This window comes from Thunnus maccoyii, chromosome 9 (assembly GCF_910596095.1).
Source record: "Thunnus maccoyii chromosome 9, fThuMac1.1, whole genome shotgun sequence".
NCBI classification, from domain to species: Eukaryota; Metazoa; Chordata; class Actinopteri; order Scombriformes; family Scombridae; genus Thunnus; species Thunnus maccoyii.
In genome coordinates, this window is record NC_056541.1 from 24,753,213 (window position 1) to 24,776,365 (window position 23,153).

The following is a 23,153-nucleotide window of genomic DNA, read 5'->3' on the forward strand; positions in this document are numbered from 1 at the left end:
ATGGATGTGAATTTGTTTGAATTTGCAAATAACACACAACACAAGAAAAAACAAATGGGGTGCCCATTGAACAGGTTGCAGTGCTCACATGAAACAGGAAAAATTGTTTAAAATGTAATAACAGATGTACTATACTTTATTACAAAATAAGTAGAAGGTGTAGATCACACTACAATAACATGTAACAGAATAATGTGTTTATTCCAGTCATCTCTCTATGTAAAGCAAAGAATCTGTTTGCATGTGTCTGTTTGTCCTTTGCATGTCTCAAGAACCTTTCATCCAGTCTACTTCATACCTGGCAGGTGGAAGTGCAGTGTTGAGTGTGAAGTTGTTTGGATGAGTGGTTCTCAAGAAATTAATAAAAAAAATCCCATAAACAACCTTGATTTGCTTCTTATTCTGCCCGTGGAATCAATGAATGGAAATACGGACAGTGCCACTCTGCCATTGCAACCCTCAGAACTGGGATTACATTCATAGTGTTAATGACTTGAAAAAGTTTAAGAGACTTAAACTCTACTGTTGAACTGTGTAACGTTACTGTGAATGAAACTTGACATGTATGTTCAAGACTTACTGCAGGATGTCTCAGGCATGTTTTGAACAGACACTGCGGTTCATCTAACGAAAAAGCAAGGAATCTCTGTCTGTCTGTCTGTCTGTATGTGTGTCCATCGCATATCTGGAGAACTGTTCATCCAATCAACTTCACACTGGTCAGGTGTACTGCTTTGGACCCAAGGAAGTGCAGAGTAGAGTGGGAAGTTGTTTGGACACATGGCACATTTAATAAACATTTAATAAACAAGCAAACAGCAAACTGCTTGGTTCTATGTCTGAATGCAATGGGGCTGTTTGATATAAACATTGTCACACCACAGCGGGGCGGGGCTTCTGGGCACTGACTTGCTGAGTGGGACAAAGGCTCATGCCCCACTCAGTTAAACTGCCTGAGAGAGAAGAACAAGCACACACAAGAGAAGAAAAACAAAGGCGGTGACAGTAAAACTAGCCAAATGGAGCACAGACATGCTTGATTGGCAGCAGAATCAACCAATGGAAGGCTGTAAACTGCTTCTACGATTCAGCCTCAGTTTAGTTTCACTGGTGAAGTATCTGTCTGGATTAAAACCATTTCATTTATTAAATCCTTATCATTTTAATTGATACGTTTGTCAATTGATACATATATATGAAGTTCTTAAGAAATAATAAACAATTGTCCTGTTTCGAACAGGCACATTTTGGACACATTTTGAACTTTGAACACTGCACTAATAGCTATAATAATAGATGCCAGCCTGTAATTATTCGCAGAAATGCCCTTAACACATTGCTTTAAATCAATTGCGCAATTCAATTAGAAATGAAAAATAAAACTTTATTGCAACAGTCTTGTATTCCAGTTATTTATAAATACATCCATGGCATTACTTAGAAAAATATTACAATATTCAAGTGTTTCAGTTCTTGAACATTTCAAACACACTGCCATTTATACCATCAAAGAGACACCGAAAATGCTGCATGAAATGTAAAGCTTATACAATTCATTGTTGCTGTACATTGCAGCTTAGTTTATAATCATGTGAGCTGTGTCACATTATTAGCTTCTCTTTCCAGCCTTAGGCATCGCTTATAAAGGCGAACAGGAATCCCTCTTTTTCTCTCATTGCCTGAATTTCGCACTCCAGCAGTGTCTTTTTCTTCTATCTTTTTGAGTGCTTGAAGTAGGTCAGAGGCTTTAGTGAAGCCTCCACAGCAGCTAGAAAAGAAACATATTTTTAAAAATCATTAACAGAACCCAAACTAATAATCATTTCACAACACATTAGACAGGAAACTGGCACCGCTGCAACCAAAAGTTGTCTGAGAATAACATGAATAAGCTTATCAGAGCTTAAAACCTTTTTCTGCTGTGGTGTTTTTTCTTCTTTGGCAGTTTAAAGCAGTATTGAGAGACGAAATCCACCAGGAGAGAGGAGAGACTACTTGGTTGTTTGAAGCTTTCAATCTGAACAGCCCAGCTGTAAAATTGACAAACAGACAAGCAGGAGTCATTTAGAACTTCACACATAGAAATAAAAGTGGGAAATAAGACAATGTAGAGAATGAAATAATATATAGTGTGACGTATGAAGAGTGGTGTGTGAGTCAGAGACACAGACAAAGAAACAGAAAGATGTTCCTTATAGAAAGGACTGAGGAATAATAGTCTTTGCATACATTTGCTGCTGCAGACTGTAGTAGGAGTCACAATCCATTGTCAAATGTACACATAACTAAATTTTAAATTACAGCAGTGTAGCATGCTATCACTTCTAAAATGATAAGCTGACATACTGTAGGTTGCAGAGTATCAAGGCCCTGGAAGTGGTAAACCTAACTGGAATGCACCCGTCGTTAAAGTTATTGGTTTCACCTGCAGTGTTCCTGCTATGACATGTCTAAATGTTTGCTGTCTTCTAGGAGCAACCATACAACAACCAAGGCTAAGTAATTGAAGGAAAATTCTGTTATTTTATAATCTTGGTCCTGTTATAATAGTTTTGGCAAATATACCTACAGTACAGTTTATTATACCATTGTACTCCCTCCATTGTTGTAGAGAATGTGGACACTCTGCTGGAAACAGCTTCTTAATGATTTCAAATGGCTCCACAACAATAAGAACCCCAACACAAAAAACCCTCCTGTGTTTCATTGAAACTATCTACATGACTTCTCATTTTCTCATTTTGGAAGTAACTCAGGAATGCAAAATACACTAATAATGGATTATTTGGGTAATAACTTGATTAAAGCCATGTAAAGCTTGTATTACCTTTGCCTGATTGGACTACATAGTAAAGCTGTTTCCAGGAGTGAGTTCAATGTTACACTGAACTATTGTGGCTAAACACACAAGAAACACAAAGCAAGAAGTTATTAATTTTTCTTTCAATGTTCTGAATCTATCAAAGATTTCTTTAATACCCATTTTTAAAAATATCCGTCCCTGTTCTACTGCGGTAGACACAGCAGTAGAGCAGAGGCCTGTCCGATTAAGTAGGATCACTAAATTATATGAAAAACTTGTAATTTAAATTCAAATTTCCTGCATTTCTACAGCACCTAACCTGAAATAAGTCTAGAAATAAGTCTAGAAACAGCCACCTGCACTAGTCGAGATTAGTTAGATTGGACAGGACAGGAAATGATTATTAGAAGAATGGCTATTTTATATTTGACTTGATATTCATAAAAACATTATGTAGTCTAAAATGTTAGTAGTTGCAGGCTACTAGGCCATCTGCAAGGTTAAACTTGTATAATTAAACCTGGTTAAACAATGTTAAACCTGAAGGTTGCTATTCTCAATACTCGCAAGGCCGTCCTCAAAGTCTCACAACTGCAATAAAGTGCAAACAATTTGGATGAATGAAATGGTCTCACAACAACTATCTAATTCCAATCCCACACACAGGTTCTAGTGGAAGCTATTAGCACCATTAGCTGATGTAGTTGTAATGTTGCTGCCCCTTAGAGTAAACTTGCAGCTCTCATTTATCATGTATGAGAAAATGAGAGAATAATCATAATAATGAAAGCACAGCGCAGAGCAGCCGGATGAGAGATCAGTACACGGAGCGATGTGTCATCATATTTAAAAATAATTCCATTCAAACTCAGACTGAAACTGAAACTGAAGCAAAGTATTCGGCAGAAGTCTATACAACTTGACTGTTTGTTAATTCAGACACTTTGGCGCTGTGAGGAAAAGCTCCACTCTGTCTGTCTGTCTCTCTCTTGCGACAGGTTGGACTGAGCCAACTCAAAGTGGTCCGAAAACGACAGATCTTTTTATTCCTTTTTTTTGTCAGTTGCTGAAAATAGAAAAATGATCATTGATATAGGCTGCTTAAATATAATCACCTGATTGAGGGGACTGTATGATGATAAGTTTATTTTTACAAAGACAAAAAGTTGTGTAGCAAAGAGTTATGTAAGAGTTATGTTACCGGCTGGTGCAATCACAGTGGTAGGCAGTCTTTGTCTCCATGTTTTGTAGATCATACTTCTTCTCCAAAGGAGGGATTTTATATTTACATTCATCCAGATATTTGAGGCTTTCACACAGGAGCTGATTGTCTGCAGGACCAAGAATAAACACAAATAATCTTAATGTATATTTCTTAAACTGAGCAATTAAGTTACTTACTGATGTTGTTCTGCTCTACAAAAGCTTAACACATTTTACTTTCTGAATCTTTTAGCAAGTTATCATCAGTGGTGTTATCAGCATTCTGTCTCACCTGCAGGGGGCAGAGCTAGATAGCTCAGTAGCTCGAGGTCAATGAAAAAATTAATACCCTGAGCGACTTCAGTAATCCCACTGGAATTTTTGTGAGGTCTTTTAAATTGTGGGCCCTTACCACCACATTTCCTCCTTCTAGCAGCATTATTGCTTATCTGGCAATATTTATTAATGTAATAAATACATAGTTTAGTGCTCATAGTGCTCAATCACTTATAAAATGTTGGACTTTCAAATTCAAATGATAAATGTCATTGGGACAAATTCAAACATCATCAGCAGGTTGACAGGTGACCCTCACTGATTTTACTGAGTGTTTGGTTGATGGTCAGATCCTGACTTCATTTTAGCTCATTTATACTGAAGTGAAGCATTGATGGTTTTAGCAGTAATGCACCTCATTGATTATTGACTCATGACGATCCCTGGTATCATCATAATTATTTGCAATTTATGCTGCACTCCAAAAGGCCCCATGTGATGGGATCAACAGCTGCCTGCACTCACCTGTCATATTATGTAATGCATTATTTTCTCTCATGTTTCTCTGTGCATGGATGCTTTGGGCTATGGTTTTACCCACAGGCTCCTGGCGTGTGTTAGTCCACAGGAGATGGGAATCCTTGCCATCCTTATGAAAAGAGGTTGCTGTCTTTAGTTTTGTTGTGACGGACGTTGCAGAAGTAGCTGTAGTCCAGAGTCCTTTCAAGGTGTCTTGTTTGGGTGATTCTGTTGTCTTACTTAGCGTCACTTTGACAGTCAATCCATTTGTAGCTGTTGAGGGTCTAACAGTTGTTTTTTGTTCCTGGCAATGTTTACAATGAGGCCGAAAAATGTCTCCTTTTGCATGCATCCTGGATCCACAGCAACAACTTTTCTTTGGAGTTTTTTTGTGTCTTTTCATGGTTTTGGCTGCAGCTGTGATGGGTGTTGGTAAGTGTTGTCGAAGTGCCGGCCTCTGTGTCAAAGCTAGGGTGCTTTGTGTTGTGGATGTTGTTTGGCGAGGGGAGTTTATGGTCGCTTGTGATAGAAATTGGGTTTTCTGTGTGCAGTAAGGTGACAGGCCCTTTCTGGTCCTCTTCTTTTTTACAATTCTTTTCTTATTTAATACCAATGTGCTACTTTTAGAAGTGTTCATAAGACCTGCTTTCATTGAAGGAGTAGTTGTGTCAGCCCTTTGGGATGGTGGTACCGGTGACAGTTTCTGGCGTCTGTTACATCCTTTCCCCTTTGTCCTTCGGCGGTAGAAAGTGTCTCCTCTGGGTGGATCTCTGGATTTACATCTATGTTCACCTTTAGGTGACTTTCTGTGCAGAATAATCTCAGGGCTTTCAGTGACATGCTGCCTCTTACTACTTGTTGACATGTTGCTATCAGTGTTGTCTCCATATTCGCTTGTAACATGAGTGGTGTCATAAGGAAGAGGGTTTTTGAAGACAGCATATGGAGCCTCTTTGGCTACCTTGCACCTGTAAAGACAACAAAAATGCATGTTAAAATCCAATCATGGGAAGAGAAAACCTCAAAAACAGTTTATGCTGTATTTTTAATTTATACTGGCCACATTCCTAGCATATTTATCCAATTAAGAAAAGATAAACTTCCTGTCATTTCAAGCACATTATATGGTATTTTCCTTGGAAGGTAATTACAGTAATGCAGTGGAAATTCAAGAATCACTTACTCACACACGAATCTTAAATTATAGTTATTATAGTAGACTTTGTCAGTACAGTGTCATTAATGCTGGAAAAACCAGCTCAGCAGTAATCACTTGTTGTTTATAAGACCATTTGTTTGATAGATAAAGTTGTGGAAACACAGCAGAGGTGTGACACAGTGCCCTTCATGTTTATGTTGGGTTTGGCAGAGCATCAGGCATGTTATTACAAGACAGACTCTTCAGTTGAACTGCAGGGGCACATCTGCTGCCATATAACAATAAATGTACTGTTCCACTGTATAAGTTTTGTGAAGCTGCACTTACTGTTATATTCTACATAGGTGGTCTAATGATATGCAGTTAAAACAAGCAGCAGTTTTCAATATGTCCCTTACATTCCCCACCAGTACATCTTAGTGCATCGCTTTTGTTTTTTGAGCTCAAAGCAAGGAACCCGCAGGATGTTGAAGAAGCTGTAGCCCACCATACTGGAAATAGTATCATTCACACCAAGAAGGCACTGTCGAAACCTGGTGAAGGGCAGAGAAACACAAAACCAAGGTTACAAAAAAAAGTACAAGACAGTCCAGTCAAAATGAACACACATGGCATGTAAATATCCTTGAATCCCGCCTCACTTTGTCTACACCTTTCAGGTAGTCCAGTTTTTAAATGGCTGATAACCTTTCAGCAGGAAGGAGAATTCTTAAAATGTGTGTCAGTTACTTACAGATGAACACCAAGAGTTAGAGGATAAATATATTACACATGCACCTGTCAGCACTAGATGTGAAATGTGAATAAAACATACATCTCTGCAGGTTTAAATAATAGATTGTGAAGGAGGAATGTAATGCTCCCACCCAGTAAACACAAAAATAACGAGCAACGTGTTCACTCTTGACATCATAAGTTTTTTCCAGAGGGCTGATTGCAGGGATGTATTTATTACTCCTGGATGAATAGTGATATCATATAGTCCCAGGTTCTTAAATCGGTTTACATTCATTGGCATATTGATAAAATTATATGCTACAAGCACTCCAGAGATGAGAACACTTTGAATAGTAATAAGTGTGAGGTGTATAACACACTGACAACCACACCAACCCCAGATGACTTCAGCCTGAGAGGAGGTCTGTCCTTTCTTGACCATTCTTACCAGGGCAGTGAAACTAAATGTCAGGAGTGGGGGGGCGTGAGGGGGGACGCTCACCTTTGGTCACAGTCACAGTGTGAGACGGTGAAGAGGTTGGAGTTGAAGACTCCATAATTCACTGTAAAAACTGGGATGATATGCAGGCAGTGGTCGTGCTCACGGCAGCATCTATCAGCACTCTCAAACATGCCTGATGAGCAAAAGAACAAGACTTCAATCAATTACGTAGCGAAGGACACTTAACATGCAGCCAAGTCTGCAAGCAGAGATCACTTACCTGATTTAAAATCGTAAAGCTGCTGACTGCTGACAGATCGTAAAACCAAGATTTTTAATTTAAAGAACCTGCTGAGCACAACTTTTTTTCTATGTGACTACTTTATAAAAAATGTCCTGAAGACTTTCAATTTATTTTCCTCTTAATGCAAGTTCAATTTCATTCTTATTTCTCTTGACATTGTGTTTATTACATCTTATATTCAATTACATTCAAAAATTTTTAATTTTAATTAAACCTGAATTTGTCCTAACACACTAACACTGTAGATCGGCAACGATTAGTCGATTAATCGTTGGACAGAAGATTAATCTGCAACTATTTTAATTATCAAATAATCATTTAAGTCATTTTTTAAACAAAAATGCCCAAAAAATGCTGATTTCAGCTTTTCATTTTATTATCATTCAATGCTTTTCTTTTTGAGACTGTGACCTTGGACTGTGAGGAACTATAACAGATATTTTTCATGATTTGACATTTTATAAATGATAGCGATTAATCAATTAATTGAGTAAATCATCTATAGATTAATATATAATGAAAACAATCATTCATTGCAGCCCTATAGTTAACTAGCATACTTTCTACATCAAAATTATCAACCTAAACTGACATCTCTTCAGCCCAGTTCAATTTGATAAAAAACTATTGTCACACAGGTGCACAGATATATGAGGAAACATTTATTCACATCATGTTTCATCTCACTAATGACTTATTTATCTGTAGAGAGTTTATAGTTACATTTTTTAAATTTCCTATGACTCTTTGAAAATGGATCAGTTATGGTGTTTTATCTCCAATAAAACACCAGCGATATTCATGTAATATGCGTACATAGTGACTTCGATCTTTATGATATTGTATAGTAAATGTATAATAAACATTGTATACCTATAATAATTGTATTTCCTGATAACATTCTAGAAAGTGCTGCTTTTTGTGAGGTGAGAGCTGATGAGTCCTGGAGCAAATAACTGGAGAGAGGGCCCCTAACATTCCCTGAAGGTTTGTATTTAACATACTTTCAGGAGCCCCTGACATCTCAGCACTATGTAATTTAGAAGTGTCACTGTGAGATTTGTATCAGTTACACATTTCTGCTATCTCTCCTCTGATCTGACCACTGAGGTTTACCTCTCCTCCTACATGCACATAATGAAAAAAGGTACAAAAAGAACAGTTCATCATCCTCACCTAACTGTTCGTATCGCACAGCTTTGCTTCCAGTGCCGCACCACAGTGTCCCTGGGAAAGTCCAGGCGCGTTTTCTCCGACTTTTTCTCTCCTCCCGTCCATCTCTTCTTGTGCGCCTGGTGATCTTTGGCGCACTGGAATTCAGTGCGCAGGGTGCATCCGGAGCCAGCAACATGCTGACATTAATAAAACGCTGGGTGATTTCTTGACTGCTTCTGTTACAAAGGGTACTATAGCTTTCCGTGACGAGTGGATTGAAATTTATTTCGCATGTTACCAGTCGCATATCTTCGGACCACAGGGTGACGTACAGGGAGCGCGCACCGGCCGTGTCCTCTCGGAGAAAAGTGATGCGCGTTTGTCCGTCCTCTGCGGGATTTGATCTGACACAAGAGTGACCGGATCCGATCACATCTTGTGCTTCTGACCTACTGAGCAATGATAAGACAAAACCAAGTTGAAGTAGGTCTAAACATTTGTTTTGCATGTCAGTGTAAATTCGGTTTAGGCTATAGTCCTGTTTAGAGAAGAACTGCAGCAAGAATGTATTTTGTGCACCGACCGGCGTGTAAAGGCGTCTCTGCATGTGTGTCTCCCGCTTTGAGTTGAGAGGGTTTTATTATTGGACAGAAGATGTGGAGGCTCGGCAGAAACATGACACTCCTCACTCTTCCTGTGTGTGTGTGTGTGTGTGTGTGTGTGTGTGTGTGTGGGTATGTATGGTCTGATTAGACAGGGTTTACACTTGCATATAAATTTGCATCTTGACAAGAACGTCATTTGCAAGGAACCTGGAAGTTACAAACCAGCTTTAAACACCATAATCAAGGCCCACAATTCCCAGGGATGATTACACAGCGAACAGGGGACGTCCCCTGGACATTCAGGGGACTATGTGGTTAATAGACCAGCTAGAGGACATCCAGGACGAAAGCTGCAGTGTTGTTCTAACATTTAGGAGTTAGCAGCAAGAATAACAGGACAAAAATGCACACTAAGGCAGTGGTTCTCTTAATCTGATAAGATTTCTGGTTTTAGATGTTTGATTACAGAAAGTGTATGAAACTCATGAACAAAATAGTCATACATTCTGTCATTGTATTACTTATGGATGGAAGTATAGTAAAAAATAAATTATTCCCCTTTTTTCTGAGGACCCCCTAGAACCCCCTCAGGGACCCTTAGGGGGTCCTGGACCGCACTTTGACAACCAATGTGCTATGTAGATGCTTTGACTCAATGGTTTATTTAAAGATATTTGGATTAAAACATAAAGGCTAGTCATTACAGCCTAAAAGAGGTTTTAAAAAGATGATTGGTGCAATAGTGGCACTAACCAGATTAATAACATTAATAGATACATAAGGACTCATACTACTTTCTACATCATATCTTACTTTTTTCAGTCACTATTTTTGCTCATCTAATCACCATTGTCTAATCCACTGGTCAAATACTCTACAGTATATTCTGCTGCCCTTTCATCTGACTTCATCTTATGTGAAAATCCCCACAAAGGCATTGCTTGACCCCAATAAGTCGTTAATCACAGCAGGCTTTTCAGTTTCCATTAGATTTTATTGATCTGTGTAAACTCTCTGCAAAATCTTTACATGCAAAGTTATTTGCAAACATACATATTTCCAGTGCATGCACTATCTATGTACAAATACAGATAAACCAGGAAACATTCCACTGAACTGGCAGAATCAAGTAGAAGACAGCTATGGGTTTTGCTCAGAAGCCTGTTATTAAAAAAAAATACTGAATATAATTTATGTATGATGCTACTAATGGGTGTTTGATTCCTCTTTTTTTCTCTTCTCCTTTTCTTCTTTTTTCCCCCTCTCTTTTTCTTCTCATCTCTTAGAAGCTAAGGAACTAGCCCAGTTTGGGACTCTGCGGGACTGAGACAGTGCCAGATGCCTCCCATCGTAAAGCGTTCCTTGAAAAAAAGAAAAATTCTGCCTGAAAACACGTCCAACAGGGCACAAATTCCACCTTTACGTCACCTGTCCAAGCAAGTCATTCTGTCATTCTAATGCACCAGGCTGTAATTGGCTCAATACTCCCCCCAGAAGTTGTAGGGGCAGAAAACTGCAACTGTCATAGAGGGTGTTTGACCCCATTCGAAAACAAACATGGACAAGCAACACAAAAGGCGAGATTCATACTCTATCTGAAGTGTTTCCAAGCACAATGTTTCCATTTTAGACAAGAGAAGACTTCAAGGATGAAGACTAAACAGTTGGTTTGGCATATGTAGGCCTGTGTCCCGTTAACTACCCACCTCAGATAAAGAGCAACCCGTAATTGCTTCCACTAAAATATAACAAAAAAGAAAGAGAAAAGAAAACCAAAAAAAAACAAAAACTGATAGGTGTTGGAATCACTGCCACATGGGGCCAGAGTGGCTGTGCAGAGAAAATAAGACACTGGAGAGAATTGAATGTGTGTTTACAGAAAGTGGCATTCAAAGTAAATTAATTTTATCTCAATGTCTGCTACTTGTAGAGTTGGATAAAGTCTTGTTGATGTGCTCAGTTGATATCAGATTATCAGCCTATATCCTGTGGATGCTATCAGACCAGTTTATTCAGATTACACCATAGTCACCATAGTCATGCAGAATATGGCCTTTTGTATATAAAGTATTAACAGGAATGTTATGGGGAAGAAGTGTAAACATTAATGGAATTACAATAGCGTTAATTTCTTACAAAGTACATATATCTTGAACCACAAGACATTTCATGCATAGGATTTTTTGTTTTTGTCTTTGTTTTTGGAATAACTTGCAAACAGCTTTATAAATTGAGGTCATTCCACTTGTTAAGGTGTGCTTTCCTTGGTTTGCTGTGATTAGTGAACAAACACACACTAAAGCCTTGAATGATTGGGGCGTGGCAGAAGGGGAAAGGGGGGGCCCTGCTTTGTGCAAAGGGTATGTTAAGGTAAAAGCAGGCCACGACTGCCCCAGGCACACGAGAGTCACGAGCACAGTGCATGCAAGTAAAGCTGCACATACTTATGACAAAACCTGTTCCACCTTCTCTCCCTGTTAAGTACAGCAGGCAAATTTTGTTAGGGAAACCTGTAAGAAACCGGACCGTGTGCGTTCAGTGTAAAAACTGCCATAGAAAACCTCTGAGGTGTCAGAGTGAACCGCGAGCTTCAGAAGAGCAGAGGTGAGGAGGAAATTCCTTTTTTTTCCTGCCAATTCTCATCACAACTAAGAAATAAACTGAAAAAATAAACATTGCGTTCACTTTTCAGCTTCTCTAATCACACACTTAATACTTCCCACAAACTCAAAATTTCACAGCTTAAATAACCATACATAAAAACTCCCCATGTTTAACTAGGTGTGCTATAATTTTAAATCACAAATTAACAGCAACTGATGAAAGAGTCATCTAGCTCCTGCTCCACTTATTTACGAATCATCTTGTAGGCCTATTATCAGCTTTCTGTTATTTCTATCCTAACCTGAGCAACATATCAGTATGTAAACATTTCTTCATGGAAATATACAACATGTTCAAGACAGTGGGCACAGCTGGAATATTTGAAAGGTGCAGCTGCATGTACTCTTATGTCTGTGGCTTGGCATGCGTATACAGTTCAAGTGTTACACTACAGCGTGACGTAATCACACGAGAAATCAAAAAATAATACCCTGACAGTCTAATGAATTTCAGGCATGAGCTCAATCGAGGCTTTTGTGAGCTTGAATGACGGTTGCAACCTCGGATGCCATAACATATTGCTTTTCTTGTTCTGCGCCAGTGCAATTTCAAACTTCATTTTTCTTTTGCGAGGAATGCGTCAGGTTCAGCACACTGTATAACATCACTGACAGGCATGATGGTCTGTGCAGCTGTTCATTAACAGATGTCCTGGTTAGATTAATGAAATCGCTAATTCATTTATGCCATGAGTTGTCCCAGAGGCAGATTAAGTATCAGCACAGGCAGAGAAATTGTTAATAAGAAGACAGGAAAGAAGAATATACTACATCAGAGGAAAGGAGGCGTGAAAGCAGTGCCTGTTTGATCGTCTGGTAGTGAAAGAATATTTTAAAAACAATAAAATGGAAAAAAAAGTGCTTTAGGAGATGAATGCTAACCAAGTAGGGAGTTTTAGCTCATGCTATATCAAGGGGGGGGGCAAGTGGTTAATCACTAGCGACATGATTCTCGTTCATCAAGGTGTGCCAGCGCTCAATCTTCTTGTCCTTGTTCTTCAAACACTCATACCAGTGCTTCAGCCTTTCTCCTTTGGCAGTAATCCCCAGTTGACACCCACCTGTCAAAAAGGAGGGGAGGTGTGAAAGGTGTTAACCAGGTCTTGGAACAGGTGAGAATTTTTTTTTTCTCATTTCATTAAAACAACAATCAAATGTTTACCAATGTAGTCATTGGACTTCCCAATATCATAATCCCACACAGAGATATCTAAAGTCTTCTTGGCCAGTTCGCTGTGTTTGATGTCGTAGCCGAATTCCTGAAATTTCAATCAAGACATACACTGAGTCATTAATTCCAAGGCCATTCTCCAACATGTTTTGTACCTGAGTTGAATATCAATCATTTCGGGATAATCTAATTTTTATTAATCATGGCTTTTCTCCATGAGTTCTCTTACAAACCTCATTAAACTCTGGGTTCAAAGTCCTCTTCTTGATCTGCGTTTTGCACTTGGCCTTCTTCCCCATGTCAGGTTTCAGGACTCTGTAAATTGCATATGTATGGAATTCAATTTGTGCCATTTTTGCATGCACATATTTACAGTATAAATGTACATCTCATACTGCTCCACCTACATTTTGACATAAGGGTCAGAGTAGCCATTAGCATCCATGGCGGCCAGATGAACGCAGCGCACGACGCCCACGATCAGACGGTTCTGCTGGGTGCTGTACATGAGGGAGATCAGGATGCGACCGCGCTCCTCTACCTCTCCACCATCTTTCCCAGTCTGGAAACACAGAGCAGAGGAGGGGGGGGGGATTTATGATAAGATTTGTATGAACTTCTAGAGAAATCTGTCACGTTTAGACATGCTTGGAAATAAAGCATTGCCTCATCTTCGTAGAGGGCGATGCCTCGAGCTCCTCCGACTGTTGCGGTTCTCTTCGTCTGTGGGGGGGAACGAGATTACAGCAGGTCAAAAAGAGATTCAGACGAGGAGAACAAAGTACTGTTTGACTGTAACTGGATTCTACTCACAGGGGCAACTCTCTCGAGACACACGTTAAAGTTTTTCTTCTGGTTCAGTTTCAGTTTCTTCAGCGCCACTCGGGTTTCCCCAATAAACTCATTGTGCCCGAACTTGTCTTCATCACAGACAGACAGCCTGTAGAAATCAACAGAAGACAGATTAGGTTTTAAAACCTGCATACAGGGCTGTGTGATTTAAGTGTGACTGCTTGAGGTGGAGTATCCACCTGAGGGTCTTGCGCTGCATATCTTCATCTGTCAGGCCGTGGTAGGTGAGTGTCTCATTCCACATGGGGTTGCGGGTGTTTCTCAAGGTCTTTGTGCGCAACTTTGTAGACTGTTAAATGCAGGGTAGATCAGGACAATGAAGTGGAAATATTTGAGGCATGTTACCGCTACACAAGATCTCATATCTGTGGTTTGTGCTATTTTATCACAGGAAGCATCAACAATCTACATGGTAATGCTTCCTATCAAAATGTGTTTTGGCAACCCTAACCTGCCCCATTCTCCACTGCAGTTCATGTAAAAATACTACCATGGAAATATACTTGTGACTTTTACTTTATTCATAATGTCTCAATATCCATTTCTAGAAATCATGCCTATGGCAATTAACTGATTTTATCTGTTTGAACCACAAGGTGTCAGGCTTGAGCTTGCAGAAAGGCCTCTAATCAAACCACAGGGGTCCAAAATCACTATCCCTTCTTTTTTTTGCTTAGCAGAATTTTAAGGGCATAAATCTTTTAAAAGAAGTAAATGCTTAATGTAGGAAAGGTGTGTGTTTACCTTACTAGCTCCTGGCAGCAGATGAAGCTTGACATAAGGATCTGCCAGACCATTTGAATCCATGGGCTTCAATCCCTGAGGATGAAAAGAGCACCGCGTCCATCATATCACGAACAGCAGAGAGCAATTAAGCTAAAGTGGCACTCAGGAGCTTTTTAACACAAGCCACTTGATTGTAATTGTCCCTATTTGTGAGAGTATGAGGAGAATAGTGGTACCTTTGCTTTGAGGATGCTACAGTGGAGACTGTTGCTTTCCTGTTCATAGAGCAGACTGAACTCTAGAGAGCCCAGAGTGGCTGAAAGAGACCCAGACCAGTCATTTCATTAGACAACAGAGAGACAGCAAGTCTGCTCGTGAATAATTAAGAGTATCAATACAAGGGAAGATTCTCTTGTAATTTAGCAACATTCAGGTTGTGAATTCGAGTGAGAATAAGCACTGCCACAGGATGTGAAGAGAGGTCCAAAAAATGTGTACAGATGAGTCTTGACCCACACTAGTGCTGCATATTCACAGGCTTTTATTTACTTATTTACTTAAATAGCAGAAAATCTCATTACAAAGCAGGAAGATATAAAAGAAAAAAAAAACCCACACAAGTCTCAAAGGGAGACATTCAGAAAATGAGGTCCGGGATGAAAAAAAAAAAAAAAAAAAAAGACTGAAACTGCTGCCCACACAGATTTTCTTTGGAGGAGTTTCATTGCCTTCCATGTAGCTGTTGGGGGATAAAATATCCAATGTCATTTCTTATTTTCTTTTATAACTGTTAGCTATCCTGGGCTGAGTTTCACCACCAATTTACTGCTCCAAAAGCACAGATGCTCCTCCAACAAGATAAAGAGTCTACAGCCACGCTGGCCATAATGTAAGGCTGTACTGCACAACTGTTCTTTGAGCTAAATGCTAAGAGCTGCATGGTCACAATGACAACGCTGACATGCTTATCATTTGACCTTATTATGGTGCTCAATGAAAAGTAAGGTGATCACCAAGGTATTCACAATTCATTGTGAGGGAGGGTGCATGAATGTCTGTACTAAATGTCATGACAATCCATCTTATAGCCGGCAAGATATTTCATTCTGAACCACAAATGTCAACCTCATAGAGGCACTAGAGGAAAAGTCAGGGGATCACCATGGTCTTTAGGATTCATCTTCTGGTAACCATGAATTGCTGTTGCAATTTGATTGGTTATATATAAAAACGCATACCTGTGGAGATCAGACCTCAAATTCTGATTATCAGACTATGTCACATTCAAAATCAAATTAAAAAACAAGCATACTTTGTTTAACCATAACCTTTCAAATTCTATTGAACATGCAGTATATTTAGACTGAAAGGCCCAAAGGAAACATTTAAAGTTATAATCAGTTGAACCACTGAGACATTCAGCACCGCGGGACTCACTGTTCTCACCCCTCACAGCAAATCTACAGGGAACAGACACATGAAACCACTACTATTTCTGCCATTTTCACTCTCAACACAGGGGATTGGATCAAACACAAGGGGAATCTATATCCTGTTAGCCCTGTTGCATCTTAAATTATTTGCACAGCTCCATATTCCCGGACCTCAATAAAATAAATTAACACCGAATCCCCCTTAGACAGAATGAGGGCCGTTTGACGCTGCAGGCACAGAACACGAATGGCGTGTCACCATTCTCATCATTAAAATGGGATATTTAAAAAAAAACAACAAACAAACAAAAAAAAAACCTGTACAGTTACACAGCTTATCACTATTGATTTACTGATTCACATATTCCTCTGCTGTTGTTCGCGGATATTGATTTCCATGCTTCGATATCATATAGTGCTTATCATTTGTCATTTTCTACACGGCTCAATAGACAGACGCTGCCAGAATGATACTTGTTGATTGCTAAGACTATTGGGCAATTTATAGATATGAATTATTACCGGCAGTGAGTCAGAATCCCTGAACGGAACAGTAATGCTGCCAAATTAAGGACGTCAACACCCAATACTGTATGCTGCAAAACAATATGTTTTGCTTTATTTACATGTAAAAACACCCCATCTGGTGCTATTTACCTGAAATGAGAGGAAGATGATCACTACTGTCAAACTGTACACGAGGTGAAATGAAACTAGACACATCAGCCACTTTACTCTATGAAAAGAGACAACAGATGGTGTACTCACTGGCTTCATCAGAGTCATAGTCGTTGACTTCCTCCTCCTCCGCAGCTGGGGGAGGTTGCTGTCGAGCGAGAGGAGCACTGTAGGCAGCGGGCTGCCTCCTGTCCTCTCGTACTGCGGAGGGCGCTCTCTGCTCTGGAGGAACTGCACCAGAAGAGTAGGCACCCCCATCTCCTGCCACTGAACCTACAACCACATTCAATCATCTGAGACTACATACAAAAAAACACCACTGGGGATTCGATATCTGGCTTATAATTGGGGCCCCTCATGAGCATGTGCGCAGAGGTCCCAGCTGTGTCTCACCCTGCTGGACCATGGTGGCCTTACCAGCAGGCTGCGGTCTGGAGCTCTGGACAGGCACCATCTTCTTCATGACCACTGGGCTTCCCTGCCCTGCCTCTTCAGGTCCTGCTCCACCCGTGGCCATGCGCACGGCTGATGGTTTAGGGGCCACAGGTGGGTAACCAGCGCGGTCCTGTGGCTCCAGCCCTAAAAATAAGCATGAATAGCATAATACAGTATATGCGCACTATACATAAGGGAGACACGCATAATCAAACCACTTCAGGCTCCTACTGCAGTGGAATCTATAATACTCCCTAGTCTATCTGGATACTTTTGATGTAGCTTTTTCGTTGCAAAGGCATTGACCTACATACACTACAACAAGCTGTGGCAGCCGACTACTGTACATGCAGCCGCTATATAGCCTTCCCGTCTATTCAAGCTACCCCTCTCTTTTATGGGGATATCACAATGCACAGGTAATCATGCTGAAAGTGTGAAATGATACAATATGACCCATCATGCCAGCACCACCTGGAGACACATCTCATGTCACAGCATGCACCTTCCGACAGCTTAATTGGGCTCTCCATCCCCCTCCTTTGTAACGGTGGGCGGTAGGCCTACTGCCAAATTTGGGAAGCAGATAAAAGGTGTGATGGTTGGGAAAAGAGCAATGAGAGGCAGGGTTGTAAGAGGACTGGTGCACAGATGCTGGTGTAAGAGGTGATGCATTGAAAAACTGTTTAAAGTCTAATTGAATTTAATATTAATTTCTGCTAAAAACCTTACTTGTGTACTTATTTGGTCAAAATTGTAATGACCAAAAAGATAGAGACTGAAGATGTTGGTTCTGTAATTTGATTGGTGCAATATCTGGTGGGGCAGAAATATGTCACTTCAAGTCCAATGGCCACACAGGCTTTACCAGCTCCAGCTGGGGGATGGGGGTGGTGGGGTCGACATTGTTAGGCGTTGATTATCCTCATCTGTGATTAGAGCGCACACTACGTTAACTCTGCTGATCAGTTACTCTGTGTTGTGATTCTGATGATGCAATAATGTACAAGCACTGAGATTTGACATTCTAGTCATTTGCCATCATCGTATCTGGACCCATGAAAGAACGGCCAATGTTAACTAGACCTCCTGTATAATGTGGGACAACACTGAGTGTGCAGGAGTTACCAATGACTCAGCAGTTGAGAAAAACCCTGCATGTATTCATGTTTGTAATATACAACATATGGTGTTATCCAGTGACACACCACCATTTCCTTGCTGTCAGCTGTCCATCAACTGATGTTGTGGGAAATGCCCACTTGAGGTTTGAAGCTTAGATGTTGTTTCCACAAATCTGCTGAAAAAAAAAAGTTTAATCCTCTTTTGAAAATGGAAGAATATGCATTGTTGATTCTTTCTTACACATTCAAATTTCAGCTTGACTTAAAAAAAACAACAACTGGAAGCTCTGCTGAGAAATGTAAATCTCACAAGCAGTTTAGGTAGTTTAGCAGATGTTTTTAAAGATTTTTAGATTCAGAAATGTTCTGACCAGTGGCCCAACTCTTAAGAGAGACAGAACGTAAACCCATTGATTGCGACAACAATCCAACAGGTCGACAACATATGGTAATAAGGACCTGCAAGTCCTCCAAAGTAAACATCCATTATATCTGAAAAAGACTGATTAAAAGGTGCAGAGGCAAATATTGGCTGTGTCTACCTGGTGGTTGTGGCTGGGTTGCTGACCCCCTGGGCTCAGAGGCTGGTGGTCCTTGGGGCTCAGCTGCATCCTCTCTTGGTTTAGATAACGGCATGGGCGCAGGTAGGAAATGTTTAGGAAAACCTTTAAAGAACCAGGCACCAGACCTCTTCCACACCTGAGAAAACAAACTCAATATGTGTTGTGGGGTTTCCAATTGAGTTTATTCCTTTATTTGTTCACTGGTGTAAAACACTCACCTCTCGCTGTTCTCTGCAGATCTTGCATAGCCACACAGCGCGTGGCCGACTGCTGCACTGTGTACCACACTTGGTACACATGTTCTACACGACAGGGAAAAAAAATGTGCAGCCGTTCGCCATTTACAACGTTATTACAAATACACAGCTCACAGACCATGACCTGTTGTCAACTTTGGTGTGAATTGCAGCAGAGGAGAGGGTTGATTTTTTTTTTGCCTTGTAATAATTGGCTGACTCATTACCTACCTTTTTGCAGTCTTCACACACCACTGAGCTGACCCCGGGTGAGCCAAGCTGCTCCCCACACAGCACGCAGCGGGACACTCCATCCCCACACACAGTCTTCTTCATGTCGTCCAGGCGGTTTATCAAGCGCCTGCAGCAGCACAGGGTGACATCTCATTTAAAATGTCACCGTTAATTATCCCAGGTCAAAATGTATGCACCTCATTAGTCTCAACAGGTGATATTGTTTTCATACAGACATATTGTTGGAGAAACCGCTCCGTGTTTAACAATGGCTCACCCAATCCTCTCCTGTTCCATGGCCTCCATTTTCTCAGCACGCGCAATCACGCTGTTTATAATCTCTTTCTCTTCATCTGTCAGGTCTGGACCAGAACCAGGGCCTGGCTGCATGGTCCAGTTGCCCCTGTCAGCCAAACATATTCTCCAGTTACACTGCTGACAATTTCATGATACGACGACATCCAATCACACATTTGCCTATAAACACACACACAAACACACACTTTGCATTCAATGTTTGGACACATGGAGCAAACAGAAAAAAAAAAAAATCTGCACAGACGTAAGCAGATTGTGCACAATACATATACACACATCACATATCTATGAATGAACATGCATTCACAATATCAACACACAAACACATCGCTTTCTGGCAGATACACACAACGCAGAGGGGGAGATGAGAGAGACTGAGTAGGAGTTTATCTACTTACTGCTCTTTATCGCTGTGTCACAGATCAAACATCAGAGGGATGCAGGTGAAACAGAGGATTACAGTTTAGTGTTGGTACAGCCATGATGACGGATGACAGCACCGAAAGTGTTCTGATAAATCAAGCTTACCTCGCATGCATGGTTCTCTGCCTGTCGTTGGACACCCAGCGATCCGAACTGCTGCTCATCACTGTGTCCGTCATGGCTACACTATCACAGTCTGCAGGTGGACACAGAAAAACCGAGAGATGAATGCAGCATGAAGTAGACAAACAATATTTGACTGAGCTCTGTATTTAAAGTTCCTAATTTAGGTGGGAAATGGTTTGGTTGGTTTTGACAAGTATAGTCAGAAGTCATTAAATTCATGATTCGTCCAGACTTAAATCCTCAAATCCACACTTTTAGCTATTCCCTGTTCTTATCTCATACTTATGCAGCACTAACAGACACAGTGGGATGCTCTCTCTCATCAGAAAGGACATTTGTTCCAAATGTGTGAGCCCGGACAGTGCTGAGCTCAAATTGGCAAACCACCAGGTAGACTTAATTGCAGCAGAGTGATGTGAGGCTACATGGTGACCTCACATTGGTGACCATCATTAGACAAACAACCTCTAATACGAACACAGATCAATTACATTTTCCAGAGAAGTAATGATCACTTTTTTCCCCCTCTTCATCTACTTGCTTCCTACGAATTTACATATCAAGCCTGAAATAGCAACAATATATCAGCTACCAATTGCAATGTAAGCACATCTCCTGGTGCCAAATCCACCGCCTAATCAGCACAATCTCCTTATGCGAAGCCTATTTTATCTTTTCTTTCCACAGACATATTGAGGCAATACATGGGCACAGGAAAACATTGCAAAAGATGGAACACAAACACAATGGATCTGTTAAATATGAGCATAAGCTTCACTGACATACAGGGGAAGAGTTGTTTAGTGTGTGTACGGTGAAGGGTACAAAGCTTTTGTGACCGGAGTGAAATGATAGTGAAGGGGGTGGTCTGGGTTTTTTAAAATTTATGTGCACTTTCCACGTAAGGGTTTCACAAATTGGGGGTGTCAAGACTAGTTATTTTAGGAGCTGTAAGTGAAGCTGTAAAAAAAAAGTGTTCGAGTTTGTGACTCTACACACATAAAAGAAACAGATGGTTCCAGATTGCAGGAGTGGCTCAATTATACTTCGACAAAGGGGGAGGAGGAGGAGGAGAGAAGAGGAGGGGGAGGTGGTGAGCTTGTACTGTCAAGGATTTTTAAAGTTTAGAGTCTTTGTTTGCAGCGTTTCCAACTGTTCATGGTGACTTAGTCGAGGTACAAAGTGGTGTCTGTGTATTTGCAGTTCTCAACTATTTAGACTCTCTTTCCTGGGATGCTGGTGGGACTCAGGATGCAGGTGAGCTCCTCGTGCACTGAGGTTCAGTTGGGTGTCTGACTTTAAAAAAAAAGACAACTGCAATCTCTGTATTTCTCAAAAACAAAGTCAGGAGACGAAAGCAGACAATGAATCACCTCATGACCTCACCTCAAAACACATCTGCAGATTTGTCAGCCTATTGATTGATTTGCTCAAAAGATCAACGCATGACATGATTATTTATTTCTGTTTTTGTCCCCCAGAATGCCACCTTCTTCTCTGACATCTGTAGGAAGTTATTGTCACTCGTTTTTTGTGTGGGGAAATAAAAACTGGACAGTTTGCAGCCAAGAGGAGAGTCACCGTTGCTGAGGAGGAGTCCAAGAACGGTTGTGTCATCAGGGTATTTTCAGTACATGATGACAGGAGATTAGATTTTGCAATCGTTTGTGTACATGGATCAAAAAAAAAAAAAAAAAACAGGCTGAGAATACAGCAAAGTGCTAATGATTACAGTGGGAAACGGTGAGTTGTCAACTGAATTTCTCGCACTTGACGCACTGACAATGTAAGTTAATCTCAAAGTGACATGGTAAAGATGATACAAAGATGTCAACAGAAATCAGTGAGGCGAGTGCCTTTGGGCAAGTCTGCTGAGTGAGTAAGTGAGTGTGTGTGTGTGTGTGTCTGGGTGCCCTGTGTATTTGCTTCAAGTGTCAGCCAGACAATACATGGAGGGATGCTGTTGCTGCCACAGGCTGGGGGATACAGAGATGTATGTCCTGAGGGCAAGTACCGACAGTCAGAGAAGACCAGCAGGCTCAGAAAAGGAGCAACAACGTCCTCTCAGAGGGGCTAAAAGCCTCTGGAGCCTCAAATGCTGAGAACTGTGGCAATGCAGGACGGGGAGACTGCAGGTACTATACGGTAGAGACGGACAACAAGGGAGGGTAAGGAATGCATAATGGGGAAGATGCATAAAGGGAGAATCGATAGGTTTCTCCTGTCTTCAGCTTTTCAGACGCAATCATTTCACAGCAGTAAGAATCTTGCACTGTAGATGGTTATAGAAAGTGACGGAGGGAGTGAACGGGAGGGTGCGCCACTCTCTCTCTCTCTCTCTCTCTCTCTCTCTCATTCAGCTGCTTGTATTATACTGCGTAATGTCAGGCTACATACCTTATGGAGGTCTAATCTGTTGCTGCGCTGCCTGCGGGATTCACAGAATAACAAATTTGCTGTGCTATCAATAGACTCTCTGGGTGTGGGCTTTTCCCTCTGCTGCTGTTGCTGCATCCAGCCAACAGTGGCACGGCAGTCCTTGGGGAGCGTTTGTCTTATTCTGCTTTTCAGCAGCAGTCTGACGGTTCAGACATAACTCTAACTGTACAGTTCATATCATACAGTATACGGTGAGGCTCTTAAGCGTGGCCCTCCTTCACTGGCCAAAAATGAATAACACCACTTTTGTTTAACATGACTGTCCTGGACAGGTAGATGGAGAGAGAGAGAGGGGAGGGGAGGAGGAGAGGCATTCAGACTTGGGCTGTGTAATCACTGTCTGTCTGGTAATGTGGATATACTGATGTCAATGCATCACATATGCAGACTGCTACAGCGAGCATCTTTGCTGAAGGTGACAATCCAAAGATAATATACACATATTCCTGTCTGTTTGATGCTTCAGGCACAGAAAAACACAGCTTGGTTTCATGTACTGTACATTCAGAGAGTTTTTACATCTCAAAAAGTTTGACACGTACATGTTCA

General features: G+C 40.8%; 2 protein-coding genes across 4 annotated transcripts in view; both read right to left on the reverse strand.

Annotated features, from left to right (window-relative positions):
* Positions 1-1,432: 1,432 nt before the first annotated feature.
* LOC121904064 (group 3 secretory phospholipase A2-like) lies at positions 1,433-9,170 on the reverse strand. The gene is made up of 7 exons (XM_042421576.1): positions 8,600-9,170; positions 7,180-7,312; positions 6,359-6,493; positions 4,808-5,769; positions 4,005-4,134; positions 1,911-2,030; positions 1,433-1,768 (listed from the first exon to the last, which is right to left on the reverse strand). The coding sequence occupies exons 1-7, from the start codon at positions 9,084-9,086 to the stop codon at positions 1,588-1,590; spliced, it is 2,148 nt and encodes a 715-aa protein (XP_042277510.1). The 5' UTR covers positions 9,087-9,170; the 3' UTR covers positions 1,433-1,587.
* Positions 9,171-10,701: 1,531 nt separating this feature from the next.
* Positions 10,702-23,153, reverse strand: part of LOC121904065 (rabphilin-3A-like) — a 37,518-nt gene continuing 25,066 nt past the window's right edge. For 2 of the 3 annotated variants that reach the window (XM_042421578.1, XM_042421577.1), the window contains exons 2-18: positions 20,145-20,235; positions 20,015-20,026; positions 19,576-19,701; positions 19,296-19,425; positions 19,047-19,130; positions 18,808-18,964; positions 17,124-17,285; positions 16,797-16,979; positions 14,832-14,911; positions 14,614-14,688; positions 14,049-14,158; positions 13,831-13,957; positions 13,684-13,740; positions 13,425-13,579; positions 13,251-13,332; positions 13,009-13,105; positions 10,702-12,907 (exon numbers count right to left, since the gene is read on the reverse strand). In XM_042421578.1, the coding sequence (XP_042277512.1) occupies positions 12,777-12,907; positions 13,009-13,105; positions 13,251-13,332; positions 13,425-13,579; positions 13,684-13,740; positions 13,831-13,957; positions 14,049-14,158; positions 14,614-14,688; positions 14,832-14,911; positions 16,797-16,979; positions 17,124-17,285; positions 18,808-18,964; positions 19,047-19,130; positions 19,296-19,425; positions 19,576-19,701; positions 20,015-20,026; positions 20,145-20,218 (1,842 nt within the window). In that variant the 5' untranslated portion in view covers positions 20,219-20,235 and the 3' untranslated portion in view covers positions 10,702-12,776. The remainder of the gene's footprint in view (positions 12,908-13,008; positions 13,106-13,250; positions 13,333-13,424; positions 13,580-13,683; positions 13,741-13,830; positions 13,958-14,048; positions 14,159-14,613; positions 14,689-14,831; positions 14,912-16,796; positions 16,980-17,123; positions 17,286-18,807; positions 18,965-19,046; positions 19,131-19,295; positions 19,426-19,575; positions 19,702-20,014; positions 20,027-20,144; positions 20,236-23,153) is intronic. The other variant, XM_042421579.1, reaches the window with a different exon arrangement.